At 41.4% G+C, this 20,516-nt stretch overlaps 1 protein-coding gene across 3 annotated transcripts in view; it reads right to left on the minus strand.

Annotated features, from left to right (window-relative positions):
* Window positions 1-260: 260 nt before the first annotated feature.
* The window catches only part of TAF3 (TATA-box binding protein associated factor 3), a 119,710-nt gene continuing 99,454 nt past the window's right edge, over window positions 261-20,516 (minus strand). For all 3 annotated transcript variants that reach the window (XM_075081642.1, XM_075081644.1, XM_075081645.1), the window contains 3 exons: window positions 6,872-7,127; window positions 3,084-3,190; window positions 261-2,330 (listed from right to left, as the gene is read on the minus strand). In XM_075081642.1, the coding sequence (XP_074937743.1) occupies window positions 2,216-2,330; window positions 3,084-3,190; window positions 6,872-7,127 (478 nt within the window). In that variant the 3' untranslated portion in view covers window positions 261-2,215. The remainder of the gene's footprint in view (window positions 2,331-3,083; window positions 3,191-6,871; window positions 7,128-20,516) is intronic.

Genomic DNA, 20,516 nt, shown 5'->3' on the forward strand with positions numbered 1-20,516 from the left:
CTCCCATTACTAATCCCGTCAGCCACACAAGCCTCCTGAAAATGATGCTTTGGTTTTATTGCCACAGGGGTCATTTATAAAATCATAAAACCCAGCGTAGGAAACCCACCCAGCGGCAGCAACACACGGGCATGCACAGAAATAGCTGAAGGGCCATCGAAACGGCCGAGTTCAGCCCTCCCACGGCACCTTGAATAATCCAGTTGATTAAATGTGAGAAGTTCTGATTAACGGAGGGGAGGAGGAAATGGATAAACAACTTACCAAAAGCTAGTTCTTTATTATTGCGACCAGAAATGACCAAAGACTGTGGTTTTTGTATGTCTGCACATTACACGTAGAAAAGAAAACAAGAATCAGGTCTGCAACATCCAACAATTGCAAATAAAATAAAATAAAAATCAAACCCAAGAACTTTCTTGACTGGCAATTAGCAGGGACAGAATATAAATGAGGTGGCATTGAACAAAGTAAGTAACAGTGCACTTTTAATAAACCAATTTCATCCATATCTCCACTGATTTGCAATTTAACAGTTCTATCAGCAAAGCCTCATTTCCCTAACTAGACCGGTACTTTTAAAAACATGACTAATTCATTCTCATTAATATCAATTTGGATGCATTTAAAAAATAACTCTTAATATCTGTGCAACAGGTCAAAGGGCCATATTCTCAAACATCAGATGTTTCTCAGTGTACGGTTTCAAGTAGAAATGTCCCCAAATTAACCAATCAAGTCTAAAACCGCTTTGGAAACAAAAGGTGTAATTTTCCCCCCCCACATTCATTCGTATGTTTCATTTAGCTCCGAGACCCATTGCACTACAATAGCCAATACTGTCTAATGTTTTTTTTTTTTCTCTGCAATTTCCCCCCTCATTTTCAAGGGGGAAGACAACACGTATTCGCTTTATTAGTCTTTCCAAGGGGATACACGAAGCAGAGTCGTGCATCTTCGGCGTGACGCCATTCTGCATCTCCTCCATGTAAGGGCGAGCCCGACCCTTTTGGCAAACTCACAACCACTTGTTAAAAAAAATAAAAAGAAAAAAAAGTTTCAATTCCAGCTACAGATTAACACACTGTAGCTACCGTCAAAAGTGCAGAGCCCCCCGGCCTAAGCTCTCGGGCAACAGGATTACTCACTTCTTAAGCAGTTGCCACACGTTTAAGTATCTGAATCGAGGCCGAATTACGGTGCTGGCCGATGGCTCGCGCGTGCGCCGCTGGGGCGCATCTCGCCAGTCCCTTAAAGCCGTAAGGACGGGCGTACGTCGCACGGGCTTTTAATAGCTGCTAGGTCTGTATTCTCAGGCAAACGAAAGTAAAAATCCTCAAGCCCTAAAAAATAATTAAAAAAAAAAAGTACTTTATAAATATCAGGTATTTACACGTGTGAAAATCTTTTAATGGGAAGTGTTTTTTCACACCAATGAAATGTACAAGCGATGGAAAGGTACATCGACAAAGACTAAAAAAAACAAAAACCAAAGTATAAAATATATTACAGGTCCACCGAAATAAATTCACACGGAAGAAAAAAATGGACACAATAGAAACCTTTTTTTTTTTTTAAAAAATAGAAGATATATCACAAAAGCTTGAACATGTTTATTTTATGTTAGTACTAAAAATCAAGGAAAAAAGCTTCATATATTCTCATCACAAAAATATTTACCAGCCACTTTTTATTTCCATGTTATGATTATCTGGCTCAGTAGGATTAGAGGCTGAACTGCATCCAGACTACAGAAATCATTCCAGGTCTCCTCAGTTTGCAACTTACTGCAATTTACATTTTCTCCTCCTCTCAGCACCTTAACTGCAAAGGTTTGAGAGGGATTAATAACAAATCGAGAAAGAATAGGACAGATATCTGTATTTACAACATTCATTTTTGTTGCTGCCGAGCCACAGGAGCGGGAGCGGTACCATGAACTACCAAAGTCTTCGTATCGCTCTGTGCAAATTTCCCTCGGTAGGTGAAAGACACCATCAGAATGTACCAAAATCCAACCCCCTGGGCTCGGGCGGTCTGCGAAACGCAGCAGCCCCCGACGGAGAGCATCTCCTCGCCCCGGATTCACTCCAGAGTCACAACCCTGACGGTCGGTGATGGAGGGTGAGACGCGAGCAGGCTGGATCCCCCCCACAACGGAGTCAGGGCAGAAGGTGCCACAGCGACCGCACGACTTCAGTCCGCTGCAAAGCCTTCAGTGTGCCCTGTGCTTCCTCTTCTTGTGTTTTTTATCCTTCTTTTTGTTGGCACACTTGGAGCAGAACCACTGTATCTCTTCCGGGGGTGCGGTCGTAATCCCAACGCAAGGCCTGTGAAGGACAGGAAAATATTGTACCGTTGCCGTGGAGTAACGTCACTTTTGTCTCTTACCCAAAGACATTAAACTTTTCAGTGGGAGACAGGATCTGGCCTTCAAATTAATGGCGCAATTATATTATCATTATCTTAGTGAATATAATGGTCGAACGGAAACCTAACAAACACCTGCTTTGAAACAAACAAAAAAAAATATCGAAAGGACACTCAGATAAGTTATTTTAATAGAAAATATGAGCGCACTTTCAGGTTTAATAGGTTAGATTTAAAATAATTTCAAATGCTGCTTTAATACACCTGCAAAAAACCTTATGATTTTATGCAGCTGTTTAAGAAAGCACCTCAAAAGTGATTAATTCCCTCCAACCCTTTTGTAAGAGTTGACATTTATATTACTGTTCATACAATGCTTCATAATTTGAAACGTCTATCTGTACACACTACGCTCATAATCCTGTAGTTCTCACAAAATGACCGGAATCAGCAATATTTCCCAGCAGTTTGAAAAACAACTGTTATCACCAATGGCTGTTAATTAAAAAGTAACTCTCCTTCACAGCTTAAAATCTGCTTTTTCAAATTCCAGAGAAACAGAGATAAAAATATCTTCCAGATTATTAAATTGGACACACTAAAGCCATTTAAATATTCCTGGCGTCACGAACAATAAAAAAAGAAGAGGTTTTTAATAATATAGCCCCAATATGCCAGGGAACGGCAGAGTAGGATGGAGGAGAGCAACTTACCAGTGATACCAATCATCGCAGTCATCACAACCTATCATTGGACTGCCATCATCTGGCTTGTTACAGCCAGGACAGATCCAGATCTGGTTACCCCACTCGTCTCGGATCTGGTGCAAAGAAAAGGAAAGTTAGCTGGTTTCCAGGGCTAAGCGAGCAGCAAAACTGACATTTAAAGAAAAAAAATCAAGTTTCTTGCTTATCTGGCAAAGCTACTCAGCGGCCACCATCATTATTTATGAATTCCCTGATCATAAGTGCTGGGCGTTATGTTTTAATTGCTTTTCCTATACTGTACATGACGAGAAAAGCCTGCATTTTTCTGCATTGTCCTGTAAACCAGTACAGCCAGTTATACCACCCGACCTAAGCACAGGCACTCACATAGAGCAGCCAGGGCTTAAGGCCACAATTCCTTCTCTGTCTATACTACCGCGACTTTTTAAATTCTACCCTGTTAATGGCAAGAGTGAGCAAAGGCAGCCCCCTGCGTAAGATAACAGTCTTATATGCATGTAAAATATACAGTGCCATGTGTATATATTGCCGTATTACTTATTAGCCAAAGTCTTCAACTTCAACTAGCTGATAAGATCAGGATATAAAAAAAGTTGTTACTGAGTAACTTTCCATTCCCCTTATGACATCTATGTCACAGTACAATTTACTAAAGGGTAAACGAAACAAGAGAGGCAGATCATTTACAGTATTAGGCAGCTGCTTACTGGATTCGTCATATTCAGAGCTTTATGAAATTTTTTTCAGGTTTATATCCCGCTAGACCCATTATTTGTATTTTTAAATTTCAAGTGGTTTCTTCAACAGTTCTTTGGTAAAAACATACATGTAAAATGTCATGAAATCCACCCGGAGAAGTGCAATTAACAACACAAAGTACAAAACGTCTGGGTTATTACCCTGATTTCATCATTCCTTGATGAAGCTTTGCACATGATCACTGAATCTCAAAAACATGAACTGCTTTGTTCTCAGCTTTTGCGCATTAGTGCATTTACAGACATCTAAGGCAATAACCTTTTGCTATCTGTACTGTTTGCAAAAATGATATTAAAAAGTAGTAGATGAAAAGCCCCAAATGCTCTTAGAAAAAAATAAAAAGCCACCACATGGTGGTCTGTACATCTTACACCACTTCCTGAAAAATCAATAGGAATGTACCAGAGCTGCAACCAACACATCACTCTTGACTGACTCCTCTTAAAGCCCTGATTTTTTTCTTTTTGCGTTTTAAAACTAGAAAATGCAAAGCCCAGGATTATTAAACAGGGAACAATCCCCTCCCCAACAGTGAAATGGAGCAGGCAACGTCATACAATGAACTCGATTTTCAAGCTGATTGACTGCAATAATCATTCCTATCTACTCATCTAATCTCACATCTGCAAAGTCATTTTAAGTTGGTAGAGAAGCATCTGCTCCACAGGTAAAACTGTCTGCGCTTGGGGTGAAGAGGACTGTAGTCTTTTCCGTGGGGTAATCCTGCTGGGAAGGAGGAGATGCTGTGCCACGGTGCTGCAGAGAAGCGACGCTGTGGGCCGTCAGGTTGACACCTACAGCCCTTTACAACCTGCTTGAGCAACCTGGCTGCAGCCGCGGCATCCTCCGGCTCGGACACTGGCTCTTGGCAGGTACCACGTCCACGAGGCTGCCTGTTTCAGGCACTGGCAGTGCCAGGTGCCGGCAGCGCTGCCTGATGTCGCTCCTTTAGAAGACAGATACCCTAACTCTTCCAAACTTAGTTTTTCAGGGAGGATGTTTGTCTGCAGAACACCTGTCTCAGGCTTTCAGGGGCTGGAGAGGGACAAGGTGGTTTATCATCACTGAAACTTCTGACTGTTTGTTGAACAAGGAATTGGACTGCTGGATGAGGATGTTAAAAATATTGCGTAACTTCTCATTCCTTAATGAGCCAAGGGTCGGGGAAGGAGGGGCAGTATGTGACTGCCTAGTGCTATTTCAGTACAAACCGCTGAGAGTTAATGATCAGAGCACACTTACTGAGATGCTATCCTACGGGGAGATCCCACATCCTGTCTTATTTTTAAGCTACAAGATCATCCCCCTGTCCTCCCCTGCAGAAGGGCGTTGTGGACCCCTGTCACACCAGCTTTCCCAGGCCACCTGGGGAAAGCCATTTCATCATTCTGTGTCCCGGATGCCCTTTGTACAAGGGGCTAATAGTTATTAATTATTCCCTTCTTCCTCAACCTCTCTCTCAGCTTTTTGACTTATGTCTCACATCAGGAGTCTCTTTGCCTGTGCAAACAGTTGGACCCCAATGCAGTAAAGCCCTGGTTTCAACTATAATGTTGTAAAAAAAAGAAATAAACTGGAGCCTACGTGTCCTCTGAACTCTCCATAAGGTGCTGAGAGTGTTACCACTAGAATTACCGAGGAAAAGTTCTAAGTTTTCTTTCTTTAAGCTAGCATAATCTCTAAATTATTCGCTTTTTAATACTTACTGAAGAAAATTGGATGTATTTTGGAAATGCTTCTCTCTTAGAGTGAATTTCCAAGCTTCTGGGCACTACTGTAATACGTGAGCGACACTGCATTTACACCTGTGGTACAGAAGGTGAGGATGTGTATCCTGCACCCTAAAGATACGCACAGCCTATGTGTGGTTGGTTGTCTAGAGCTGTAACCACCTCGGGAGTGAAATGTAGCAGCTGTTTAAATAGAGACCAGTAACATGATACAACAGTTTAAGTCCAGCAGGGACGAGCACCGTTTCCATTGCAAATGGCAGGGTAGATTTACACTAGGAATCATTATAAAAACAGCAATTAAAAAAAGCAATTAAAAAATCATGCGTACGTTGCAATTAAGGCACAGGAAATTCTGTAACAAAAACAAGTTTCAGGTGTTTTAAATGGTGAGGTTCTTGAACTGCCACCCACTACAGATAAGCAAGGTGTCACCAACCAAGCTGGAACTTAGCCAGGACAGGGAGGATAACAACACTGCTACCCTTGTTAATGGTATCTGCTGCTCTTGAATGAGCAGAAACGGTCAGGACTTGCATTTCACACTGCATAGAAAGCAGAAATTTTCAGTAGCGCACCAATTCTAGTCCTGCCCAGAGGCGTGCCCGTGTTCTTTTAGAGAATGCAGTTCCTACGTCATGTTGGATGGGGTGCTTTTCTAAAGAAATGAAGAAGTCTTAATGCTGCCAGAGAGAGGCCAAGCTCAGAGCATGTGTCAAACAGACTAATGAACTGTAGACTAATGAACTACCTACAGACTTTCTGAGATGTACAAACATTTACAATTTCTGTACGTTGAGGAAACCAGAAAAGAGACTAGTGGACTCTCTGGACTCTCCACATTTCAAATGACGGCTAAGTCAAATTCTTGATGTTGTATGAGGGTTTTGTACTTCACCTGACTGACAGCAAAATCTATGGCAAGTTTGACATTTGAGGTTTCAATTCAGCACTTTTAAAAGCATCCATAAAAAAATCTCCACCTCCAAAAATAAATGCTCTAGCTCAGTTAGCAGAAAATACCAAGTGGGATGTAATTGGACTTTTTAGAAGAAACTTAAACATTGAACTGGGAACACAAAAAAGAATTCAGTCCAAGTAGTAGTGTTTTAATTATTAACCCCTCAAAACACATGCACGGAAGCAAGGGCCAGATAAAGAGCAGCTTGACAGAGAGCAACATCACAAGCCCAGTCTGAGACAATGAGTCACCCAGGAGCTCAACAACTCAAGAGATGAATGCCACTGGCACTGGAACAAAGCATGGCAGTATGCGTTACCTACCACGTAAGTACTGACGGTCTCGGTCACCACGCTCCTAACCGGAGCTTTGGAGCCTCCTGCTGCCGAGACGGCTGGAGAGGGCGGTGGGATCAGGACTGGTGAGACGGTAGCCTGTGGAGGAGGAGGAGCTGGGGCTGGAGGAGGGGTGACGTGAACGGGAGCTGGTACTGGTGACGGCACAGGTGGAGGTGTTTTGGGCCGGCTCACAGGAGTGGAAGGTTTGGCCTCTGGAGCTGGCACCACTTTGCTGATGACTCTGTAGGAGCAAAAATGAGACTCGTTAATATTGATAGGAAAGAAAGCAATGATCGATCACAGACTAGACATAAAGAAAACATAACGCAGCTAATTCACATCACCTTTGAGTCATCAAAGAGGTTGCTGCAACTCAACACAAGGACTGTTGTTATTCCTACACCCATCCATTGGACAGGATAAAGCACAAAGCCATTACAAAGTGAATGCCAGGACAGCCTGAGCCACTCTATTGCTCGCTGTCATATAAATATTCTCTGTGGCTTTACTAAACCTTGTTTCGTTAAGTTTTATTACGCCAGCTCAATTTGTGGGAAATATTCTTCACCGTGAGGGTGGTTTCTTCACTATGAGGGTGGTGAGGCACTGGAACAGGTCACCCAGAGTTGTGGATGCCCCATCACTGGAAGTGCTCAAGGTCAGGCTGGACGGGGCTTTGAGCAACCTGGTCTAGTGGAAGGTGTCCCTGGCCGTGGCAGGGGCCTGGAACTAGATGATCTGTAAGGTCCCTTCCAACCTAAACCATTCTGTGATTCTATGATTGGAAAGGAAAGTTAATCAGCTGTGAACAGCACTGATTTTAATCTTCAAACTGAGAGACGGTATCATCCTCTTAAGATCCTACATTAGGGGGTTCTCCAAATATTTGCTAGTTTGGTATTTCTTTCCCCAAATATTTATGAAATCAGCAGTGGATCTAGTCAGGACAAATAAATGACGCACACTATATACTCAGCAGTTAAAATATTGCTACTTACTCGAGTAGCTGAAGTAGACAGGATGTAGCTCTAGTAAATACACAGTATAGAATAATCTTGCCCAGGAAGGGGGATACACAGAGGATCCGACGTTTATTAATGAATGTTGACACAGTGTTATTGATGTGCATGCAATTTAACGGACAAGACAGAAAAAGCCTTTACTATAAGGCTCTAGATTAGAAACATAAAGAGAAGGAAAAGGATGTTTTAGAAAACAAAACAAAAAAAAACCCCAAACAAAACAGAGGATAGGTCTATTTGTTTTACCACATTTTGGTAAATCATTTAACTAACTTATTTATATTTGAATGGTAACTGTGGGAGTGCAATTGATTTGTGATGGGACTGTAGGAAGAAGGTGATTTAAAGAAAGGTTAGACATTCCAGGGAGGAGGATATCTTAAGAAAGCATAAAACGGAGACATCAGTAGGAAAACCATGATGAAAATCAAATTGCAACAAGTCCTGAGAACCAGGAAAGTCCAGCTCCACTGTCAATGGGAATCATACGTTCAACTTTAGAGTTTACTGCAACTCTCTTATGATATTCAAAAGACAGTATCACTATGACTGGAGACATTGTCTGAATTTCAAGTCAATAATCCAGGCCATCATGTGAGAAAGGCTTGGAATTATACAGTAATTAATACTTGGCTGAGAGGATAGTGTTTTTCTCCTGAGATATGCCACTTGCACTACTAAATCAGAACTAGGGCAAGTTAGAGTAAAAACAGACTTAGTAAAAGGAAACACAGAAATGGGTTTGGTACTCCTGCCTAACCTGCCGACTGTAGCATCACACCTACCTTCTGAGGCCTACTATGAGTGACCAGGGGAAGAAAACCAAACCCAAGGAAGTTTAGAAACTTAGAGTGAATCTAAAAGGCTCTAAAAGAGCAACACTGAAGGCATGCACACCACTTGGTGTCCTAGTGATTGCTTCAGGTACCTAACCTGGGAGCTCAGGCTCTTTTTGTGTGTCAGTAAGGTGCTAGACTGTGCATCGAAGTGCAGGACTCACAACTTAAATTGTCTGTGACTTGCAGAAGGAAGGAAGTCCTATTATCAGGCCATCCAGGGAGCCATCTACACATCAAATCCAGCCTCTTTCTCCTGTTATCAGGGTGTATCTGAGAAGCCACTGTTATCTCCTACCGAGAAAGTTCTCTCTTTGGCTCTTGAAAGGCCATGATGTGTTATTTCTGGTTCAGTGAAAGTCTTAGCACATGGCTCCCCGGGGCTCCTGCCAGACTGGCCACCCCACTCAGATGCGTATTCTGTGCTTTCCTCCTTCCATTGCTCCCACAGAAATCCCCGGCTCCCAACGCCGAACGCCCCTTGGTTGGCAGCAATACTCCCACGGTTTCCAAAGTTATCCTCAAAACTTGAGGGCCACCTCTCAATTAAAAAAAATCTTAGCAATAATAAAAGCAAGGAGAAGGACAGACAGCAAAATATTTGGCACAGCAAAAGTCATTTGGAGGTTTCAAACATCATTACCCCTTCATTCCCCGCTTCCCTCTTCTACCCCCTCCAAGTAAACAAAGCCCTGCTATGAGTTCTTCTGGGAGTCAAACCTCCCTAAGTCTAGACTAGGAAATGTATTAGCTAATAGGATTTTAAACACAACTTCTCACACAGCGTAAACAGTTTTAAAGAAGTATTAGCCAATATAATTTGAATAAGAGTGACCATGCCCAGCTAACGTATGAAATTAAATTACATAGTCTCTTGGTCTAGATAAAGCCAGGTTCTCCTGAACAGTGTCTTCGAAGCCAGTCTGCTAATAACTGCAGAAGCTACATGGAACATCACATACAAAATCTTCCAAAACGACAAATATTCATTAGCGGGCGACACACGCTCATTGATTGGCTCGTTTGCTTGAAGTGTGCAATTAGGACACGTTCTGTATATAGGGCAGCTTGTTCATCTTGATTTTAGAGCTCAGTTATCAAAACAGGAGATCGGCATTTGGGAGCACGCTTGGGCCTACCACTCCCTTGGGCTAATGAAACTCAGAGACTTTAGACTCCAGAGTGGAGAAATGAATGGCTTTGTGCTACACCATTAGAGGCGATGGAGTAATCTCAGCGAGGGTGGATTAGCCTGTCCTCCGTCCTGAAGAAGGGGCTGCATACATGGCAATAGGGAGGTGGGGAGAATCAAAGGGAAATAGCAGTCCCACGACTAATAATTAATGTTACTTCAGACTTGGAGAGAAACCTGATATCAAAACACTATGTAAATGATGGCAAGATTTATGACCTCTATATTATAGACAGGAAAAGTGAGGCACAGAGCACACTGCGAGTAGGCGGTACTCACTACAGCAAAGCTTCGATCCTCCCGGTACCTAGGTCCCTGCTAGGATTTAAACTCTACATTGGACATACGTATATTGTTATCTTCTTTCCCAAATGTGTTTTTGATATGCTTCCAAAATCAGCACTTGTATAACAGAAGTCTGCAAGTACAATACTAAATAAGACAAAATTTCACCTCCTTCCCCACCCCAATTCAGAAATTCTAAAACCGAGGCTGGATTAATATTTTTGTGGTAATCAAATGCAAGTGAACGTCAACCACCATCAACACACTCAGAGGCCCGAGACAAGAATTACACTTCTCTGCAGGCTGCTTGCCTGACAACGTATCACAAACATGCTCTACGCTGAAAGATAAAAAGTCAATTAAAGTTGTTTTTGAATCAAAATAGTTCCTCCAGAATGAAGGGGTGTGAGAAAACCCTTGGAATAGATGTGGTAACAAGACCCTCCATAAATCATACTAAACGTTACCACTCCCTTTAAAAAAAAAAAACAACACCAGAATTAATGTAATGATTGTGTATCTGGTTGTGTCCAACCTAAATTCTCTTTGGATTTCTTTTTAAATGCTAGCAGGAACTGTATTTCTTGCAGAACCTTGGCTCATTTATAATTGAACGTATGTATCGATACACCTCTTCATAATGATAGCATGAATGAAAACCCATTTTCATCATTACTCTGGGGCAATCACCCCATTCACAGCTACAGCTGCAAACCCAAACAGGATGAAAACGAATTGTCAGCTTGCAGGCAAAGCGCAAATTATGCCAAGATTTTAAGTGTCGCAATAGGTCAGTTCGTTTATGATCGGCTCTAACTGGCATGAGCTGTAACACGCTACATCTGGAGCAAAATGAGACTCCAAGGTGTGAAATGGTTTCCTATCTTTGGAAGTAATTTATTTGATTTCATTCTGATCCTTACGGCTGAAAGCCCCATTGACCGCCTCATATAAACACAGGCAAAAGACATGTGCACCGAAAGGAAATGGCTTTTCAAAAATAGGATATGAGCCACAGGGCTGAATGATTGCTATGGGTGATGAGCACCAAAAAAATCCTGTATCAGTACTTTGAAAGGTCTAGTAAAAAAATCACAGCAATCTTTGTTTCTCAGAGGCAGAGCTCCAAAGAAGCTGTTTCTCTGCCCAAAGGAAAAACATTTGAAAATTCCTAGTTCTTTTCTGAACCCATGACCCATTTTTAAGCAAGGAGCAGGAGCTAAAGGGGTCTTTGTACATAGGAAAATGACACCATCAGCTGCACTGACATAATTAAAAATAGTACAGCTCACTTGGATTATTATGAGTGATACTGTTATTTATTAGCATTGATATTCCTTTATTGATATAAGTTCCTTGACGCTAGAAAGTTAAGTGGTGTAACTATTTTATTATGGAAAAATCTCACACCTGGAACTGAGCTTGTTGCACCAGAAAAAAAATGAACCACTCTAAGATCTATGGGTAACAGTGTCAAAAACACCCAGGGGAATTAGGAAGATTTCCATATGGTTTAGATTCTTCACAGATTAGAGGTGATTTTGAAAACTTTATTCCAACCCTGGAGGAGAATCAGTGTAATTTAAGCTCTGTAATGCAGCCTAATTCCCATAGTACTTTTAGAAAGGGAAATTTAGTTTTTATCTCTTATGCCCTGCTGAATATTTTATTCTGTGCAAACAAGTCGTATTGGCAAATACAAGCTCCACAAATACATGCAATGACCAACTTGTGCGTTTGCAGAGTGCCAGCGGAGCCCCTAGCAATTCTGTGAGTGAGAAGACTCCAGGACTTAAACCTGAAATTATAAAAAACCCCAAATATTTTCATGTGAGAAATTGCCTGCGATGTGGTATTCTTCTCCACCAAGAAAAATGAACTTTGAACACTTATTCCAAGATATCATCCATTTTTATGGTCACTGCCTGGTCTCATACAAATGGAACAACTTCCACATAAGCGTGTTGACCTTCAGCTGGCGCACACGGAGCTCAACAGCCCATTCTCCGTTTCATCGCTATGGCAAATCCCCACAAACACCCCTTCCTGGGCAAAGGAGTCTAGTGACCTAATCCCACTCACAAATTTATTGAACTTCATCTTAAAACCGGTTAATCTTTTCGTCCCCACCACTACCCTGCTCCAGGATCTCACTGCTCTGGTGGCACAACAGCCTCTTTGAATTTCCAGCCTACAATCATAGCTAAATAATTCCCATTTGTTTTTGTGCCAACATTGTTCTTTAGCTTGAATAGCTCTCTCCCTCCAAAATGTTTACTCGCCTGATGTATTTGTAGCCAGCAATCATATCCCCTCTTCACATGCTAGACTAAACACACAAAGTTGCTCTCCTCTCCTCTCTTCTCCCAGCATAACACAGGCTCCCCTATGCTCCCCCTAACAGAGCTCCGAGCCCTCCTCTGCACCTGCTCTTCCCAATTCACCCTTCCCGAATACAAGCTGCCTTCAAGAACTCGATATAACATTTCAGATGAAGTATCATCAGGTTTGCATATGATGGCCCAGACACGTCCACTCTCTCTGCTAAAATTACCTCCTGCAATGCATCCTGCAGTCACGCTTGTATCATGTTGGCAACTCTGTTGCTCCGTGGCCAGCCAAGGATCCTGCACCCACTTAATGCACCCACCATAGCGATAACCCCACTGATCAGCTTTTTACTTCTGCCCGAAGTTTCCATTGGTACACTTCAAACGCAAAGCCTTAACTGCAGTTTTTAATTTACTGAATTCAATACTATTTTCCCCCTTCTATTCAAGGAGATCCAGTTCTTTCCAGACAATCATCAGATCCTCGTTTGTACTGAGATGGTCCTTCAACCTCAATACCAACAAAACCCATCAGTGTTCTAATTCCTTCTGTGATAAAGTTTTAAATGAAATTATTAAATCAAACCAGTCCTGAAATATATCCTTGAGCATGCTCACTAGTAACCTCCTCTCTGGCTAGATAAGCTCTCTCACAACTCTCCGTTGCTACCTTCCCTTGAGCTAGCTCCTTACTACCGAGCAGTTCCTCTGCTAATCCCATCCGTGCCAGCTTCACGATGAATGTCCTGTGTGACAATGTTACATGTTTTCCTGAAATCCGGCTTGAATTTGCCATCTTTTATTCATCCAGAAGGGAGCATCCCTTCTCCCAACGGTACGACAGATGCCGACTTTATTCCAGCTACACACATGCGAGTGTCTCACCTCTTCTCCACCGCAGCTGAGGCCTTCCCTTGGAGGGGAAGCGATATCACCCTGCACCCAGCAACAGCTTCCCCAGTCCAGTAGAAATCACTCAGCGGTGGGAGGTGGAGGCAGCTGCTCTCGGCTTTGGTGGTGGAAACAGATACCCGAGATGCACGGCAAAAAGTCCGCCACTGCCAGCCACATCTCTTGCAGAGGCTGCCAACTGGACTAGGCTAACCTAGAAAATCAGCTGCTTTATCAAAGACTGATATCAAGTCTGTTGGTATGGCTCACTTCCGTTCTCTGTTTTATTCCATTACCTCCAAGCCTTTAATCAGCCCTTCCTCCAAAATTTGTTTTATAATTATGTATTCTGCTGTCACCGGCTGTCTAGATCACTTTTCCTTTCTTCCCTTCTTCAGCACTCCTATTTTTCTACTATTTATTAAAAACAGAGTTAACAAACATTGCATTTTAAAATAAAAAGTACTATATTAAAAATTGCTTGTCACCAAATCTGCAAATTCACAACCCAGTTCTTCTACAACTTGGGAGAAAGATTAGCCCATTCCTTGATTTCAGTACATACAGGTCCCTATATTTTACTTCCTGATTCACTGCGGTGATTTCCACCACTGTCAACCTACCGCTGTTATCCATCTTGTCCTAATCCTCAGCAAAGGAGGGAATGAACACAGGATCACAAGGAAAGCATTCTTTCTGTTCTTGGCTCATACCTGTATTATCCTTCATCTTCTCCCTGTCTTCATTTCCATGGTCCTCCTTCTCCCCTCCTTTTCCTATTTGCTCAATATCCTTCACAATATTTAATTCAGTTTGACTTCTGCCAAGCCTGACTTCACCTCCACACTCTTTCGCCTTGAAGACGTAACTTTTTGCTAACAGTCCTCTTCTCCTAGGGGTATGAGCCTTTTCCCAAAGTCCTTGTGGAAAGAGTTGTTCATACAATTCACTTTGTAGTCATTTTGCTACAAGTGCCCCCTTCCCACAGGCAGCAAACACCACTTTTGAATCCATTAAGTCTTCAGTCCAGCAGGCATTTCTAGCTAACTCCTTTGGTTATGGACATTTGCACTCTTGAAATTGAATTACAGGTTTTCTACTGTTTATTTTTCAATTACTTTAAGTGAAACAGAGTTCTGCCCTTGGCCTCCGCCCTCCGTATCTGTTACACCAGGGTATTTCTCCCAACAACCACAAACACCTTTCTGCCGATGACTCTTAAATCTCCCTCCCATTCTTTCTCACCATTCTGACTTAACATCTCTGGATGGTTCATTGCCAGTTTGACAAAACAAATTTGAGCTGGTAGCGTGGCGTCTTGGTATCTTTCATCTTCTTTTCTCTCTTATCATCAATAACGAGCTGCTCAGAGCTTCGACGTGAAAACCACCTGGCATTATCCCCTTCTGCTGAGCTCTCAACAGCAAAACCAGAAGCTGGTAAAACATGTTTATGCCAATGAGCTCTCTGTAAAGTTCTCTTACGTGTTCCTTGTGAAATGCCCTTTATTGTCATCTGTTTTGGGAGATGTTATGGGATGCATGATGTAGAAGCTTGCCCATAAACCAGTCCTACGCCTACCCTATTTAATGGGAACTAGTGTAGAATATGAGTTCTATTAACTACCAGAAAATTATGTCAGCACGGCTTTAGAAACATATAAAACTGTAATTTCCAGCTTGTTACTGAGACATGTTTTTGAAAGAACCAAGTCAGCTGGTCAGTCCCGAACTTGGAGGCTCCGTACAGCTAAAGACCAATTGCTCCCAGGACAACTTCACTAAATTCAGGTAGGACCATCTTTTCCCTTTGTGTCTACGATGGCTACTTCTCTACAGCCCTCTTGTCCACATCCATCTGCCAGGATCTATAACATGAATCCTTGGGTCTATGTAGTTTCCTCACTTTTGTTTAAAAACTTCAATAAAAGAATGAATAACAAGAAGCACCCCTGTCAAAGATAAGAACAAATGAGTACCTTTCTCTTGCAGTCATCTCCTATGGAGACAATCTCTTTTTTAAACAAACACTCATCTGCCTTTCTAATCTTTCACACGTATTTGATTGGTTTCTGTTATGCTTTATAAGGGCAGCTGCTCATGCCCATTTACACAAGCAATTCGCTTATGTGTCTAAACCTGCCTGAAGTATCTGTCTTTTTTTTTTAATTGCGGTATACAGTATACAATTTTTTTACTCTTGAGCAATAAGCAGCAAAATCAAAGAATCTCACAGTAAATTGTTTTGTTTTCTAATGACTCAAGCCTTTTCATGGATTCACTATTGGAGTCATCACCCAATGTGGCCAGCAGCAAAATGAAAATAATTTGCCACAGCCTACCACCTACCATAAACAGGATGAATAATTAGTTGGGGTGGCTGCAGTAATTTAAAAAAAAAAGAGAAAAAGAAAAAAGCTAAGGACTACGTCTGACGTTAGAAATAACGCACATTCAAGGAAGAAAAAAACTCTTCTCAATCACCTCTAGAAATATAAAGAAAAATGATCATTTACTTGTTTTGGTAAAAGGGCTATGGTATTCTTCGCTTTTTTTTCATGTAAAAGCTGCAATACTGCAGCAAGGGAGAGGCTGGGGAACCTCCACTGAAGTGAACGAGACTTTTGGATGGATACAGGACCACACATGGGGATTTTACGGCAGGATCGGGGCCAATATGTTACGCTAAAAAAGAACAATCGGGAAAGGGATATGAATAACACCTGAGACAGTATCTTCATTAAAATACATTCAGCATTTTAAAAGGCATTGAAAATCGGTCCTCCAGCTCTTAAAATTTAAAAGACTATAGAACTGAAAAATGCAGGTATGTACGTACGCACACACAGACACACACAGACACACACAAAGATTTATGAAAGCTGTAAAGATCACTGGAATTCCTTAAGCACACCTCTGCAGCCTTGGAGAGGAGCAAGATCATTTTTCATTACTCTCTCTCCTCACTGAGGTGGTCTATTGATCATATCAAAAATTATTTCACCATTACACACTCTTTTCCTTCTTACAACAAAAGTTGGACTGACACCCACAGCATTAACTCTATTAACAGATGGTTAACATGGTCTTTCTCTGCTAAGTGCTACGCTGTTAAATAACTGGGATGCCCATTAGTCCTGCAATCAAGAGACTTCTGCTGCCTGAATTCTGTTGTTTAATTTTCCCAAACAGTGATTTACCCTTCTACTTTTTTCTCCCTAAAGTATCACTTTTGCCTCCTATTTAATTCCACAATAAGTTCTCCTCCAGAGCTTTCTGTTGAATAAGCAACGTATCGCAGGGTAACCAACACCGCCCACAGCTGTGTCCCACAATAGCCCCATGCTGCTTGCATTACGTCTTTCGGAGGCTTTGGTCACGGTGCCTTAACTGCTCCAAACACTGCTCTTATTCATAAAAACGTGTGGAAGGAGGGGCTTCCAGCAGGATTCCTTTACCTGTTTCCCCACCACAAAACAGTGAAATAAATGGAATGGGTCATGAGCTACTTGGCCAGTAATGCAAACCTACGGCTTACAAGTCAATAAAAAGCCAATCCTTTCCTCCCCAGCCACACGTAGGGAGCCAAGGCTGGAGGCAAACAATTTGGATATGTCTACGCAGGGAGGTTAATGAACCCCATTATTCAGCTATTGTGGGCAAACACTATGAAGACAGTACTCTAAATTATCAAAGATGGAGAAACTCTCTACTAAATAACACCCAAAGTTCAACACTTTCTTCACACAGTCTGATTTATCCATATGAGAACAACCCTATCAAAAATTAAAGATCCTGAATATCCACCGAGGATGATACCGTAAAGATGAGGTGCATTCTTGGAAACTACATAGGGCAGAATTTTAGTTTAACTGAAGCTAATAGCAAAGTCCTCTCTTAGCTATCTAGCCTTTTTTTCACAACTCCCAGGGAGTCTGAGCAAAAAATACAAATACGTGTTACAGCAGCAACCACAGATCCCCAGTGAGCTGAGGGGAGCACCAACACAGTCATTGCCTAATTTCTTTGCTTCAACCACGTCAGTAAAAAGCGTATTGATGGATTTGCTAATACCTTCTTCTTCTCCTCTCCTTCCTTGGTGCCATTACCTTTTTAAAGTCTGATTGCATATGTGTGTGTGTAGTTTTCCCACAAAAATTCAATCTCTGGAGAGTTTGCAGCTTAACTCTTACATAAATTAAGCTTGTTGCAGATAGAAGATCCATCATTTAGGCATCTGGTTTCAGAGAATGTTACCCTGTAATAAACTTGGTGGTACTGTGCACGCTGCAGGTTAGATAATAAAGTTTTATGGAATTTCAAAATGTGTGATTAAAGAACTGTTTTACTGCAATTCTGTTGCCCAACTGTGGTTGCACTTAAAGTAACAAATTCTTGAGTAAGTAGCAGTGATGACCCCAACCACGTAAATTTAAGAAAAATAAACTCCTCCAACAATCCAGCTGTGTTTCAGGTAGGGTTATGGCTTCAAAGTGGAGATTTTCTCAAGCTCTATTTCCTTTCAGACTTCCACTTTTTCAGACACTTGCTATTTTGCCGACTTATAAAAATATGTGCTGTGAGCACCTTGTTGTGATAGAAGTTCTTGGATGGATGGTCCTAGAAACTCGGTGTAATAAACCGGAAAGCAACAGGACAGGTTCCCCTGCCCTCTTAGTCCCAGAAGTATCTCTTAGTCCTCAAAGTATGCTTCTGGGTCACCAATATTACACAGCAAGGTCACATCTACTGGTCACAAAATTACCTGGTCTGCATATATGCCACTTGGCTTTGAGATTCCCTACAAAGGGTGTCAGCTAGCTATGCAAGTGGCTTTTGTCGTGGGGATATCGTGCAGTCAAGTGAGCCTCGAAAGGAACGTAAGTTAGGCCTTGGGCTGATAACAGCCCACCAGACAATAAAAAGCTTTAGTGGAGTCAATTAAACATCTGGGCAACAAAACTTCTTCTATCCTTTAATCCTTTTAGGACTTTATTTTACATCCGCAGGGTATTTAATATACATTTTCTATAGGCACTTATGTATACATATCTGAGCATGTATGCAATTTGTTTTTGGAGAAAATCACGTATCTACTCACTTTAAAAATATGTAAGACAAGGGGCAACTTCATTAGAGCGGCAGGTTTACGAGTTAAACACTGTTAAAATACCTGTCTCGCGCCTTCTCCTGTCTGGTTTCCAGGTTCCCTGATGATGGCAGGGCTATGACAGAGTGAAGCACGAGTCTGGAGCAAAACCCCAACATTTTAAGGTAGATTTGGAGACCCAATTTAACAAAAAATATATATCCTGCTTCTAAGTCACAGAAGCAATGACACAGCATTAGTGAGCGGCACTCTGCCTTGTGGTCTGGCATCAGTGTCAGAAGCCATGTGTTTTTTCTTACAAACTGTATTTAAATGTGGAATAAATTCATCTGAAGTATCAAAAAATTACAGCACATACTTTTGCTGAAGTTTATGTCAACTGTGGCAGTAGCTGGAATGTCAACACCTCATCAGCAGACATGCTTTTGAAAAACCTATATGTATGAAAAATGATTGCGCTTAGGAGAAATAACTGGACAAAAAGAAACCATGATGCAATCAAATAAAAGTATTAAATGCTGCTCACCATTTGCAGTTGATTTAAAATTTAAAAGTCTATACTAGCTGTGGTCTTTTGTTTTGTTTGTGTGTTTGTTTTTTTTTTTTTTAAAAGATAGCATCTCTGGTTCCTTCCTATGCTAACTCAGTTAGCAATCTACCTTGATAACACTGGAGTGGAAAAAAAGCCAGTGAAAACCCCTTCCGACATATCATTCAAATCATATCTAAAAAGGTGGTCATAAATATTTTAGAACCCAAGCAAACTAATAAGAGCTAGGCCCATTAAGGATAAGATCTTTTACAACAAATTAAATAAAACAATTTATTGAAGCCTGGACTTGAGATAAACTAGATTTACTAGCTGACCTTTTATTCATTTAAAGAACAAAATTAGCTCTAATTGCATTAGAATGGAATCCAGTAAATTTCTTCTAATGTGGCATCCATGCAAGTATTGCTGTAATTGTTTACAAGTAAGATGGAAATGCTCTGATTATAATCTACTTTCTTCTTGTTTTACTGTGCAGTTAAAACACTTGCAAAAAACCCTAAAGTAGAACAGTTTTTCTAATATTGGTGTCTCCAGCCTCCAGCAACAGACATTTTCATATCTATTAACCTAATGTTATTAATAGCCATCTCTTTTGAACTGATGTGTGTTGTACGAATATTTGCACACCAGACAAGCTCAAATGCAGCGATCTCTGAATCTAGGAGCAATATGTACTCATCTCCACAAAAAACAAGAAAGGAGACTTCTCTGCCACTATCATCACTGCTTTGTATGTTTGTCCAAGCAGAGGAGCCAAGAAGCAAAATGACAGAATAAACTTTCCGCTACACTGCAAAGGCACTTTCCTCAGTGCTGCTGCCTTATTTGAGCAAACTTGTGTTGCTGTCCTTGTGCTGTGTTTATGGTGTGATGTGAATCTCCACTTCAAGCACCATCAATCTGGCACTTTTTCTTCAGACACCTGAAGAGACTTCACGGCCTCACCAAGATCTCTAAGTACTTCCATTAAAGACATTGTTTTATATGGAGTTGCCCCCAACAAACAAAGCTCCTGTTGAATGGGTACTTAAGTACCTCTAAAAGCCTCCAAACAGCTCTTCTCTCTAACAGAGGAAACTGAAATAACTCATTAGTCCATCTAGTTTTTACTCATCAAATTCTATGAATCCCCAAAAACTGTTCTCATACCTTTCCACGGCGATTCATGGTATTCTCAAATCCCATGCTAGTAAACTCCAGAGACATGCTAACTGAAACACGTTTTCATATGATAATCACCGGATATTCAGAACTTCATTACCAACACAGACGAAATTGTGTGAAACTTAACATAATACGTCACAAAAGCTTTTGTTTCTGCCTGTTAGGAGCTACTTGAAAGGCTGATGATCCTCCTGTGGTCTTTTCAACTAATAACTTTCAACAGAGGTCACAGAGACTTCTGGTGTTAC

The sequence above is a fragment of the Phalacrocorax aristotelis genome, chromosome 1, assembly GCF_949628215.1.
Source record: "Phalacrocorax aristotelis chromosome 1, bGulAri2.1, whole genome shotgun sequence".
NCBI lineage: Eukaryota > Metazoa > Chordata > Aves > Suliformes > Phalacrocoracidae > Phalacrocorax > Phalacrocorax aristotelis.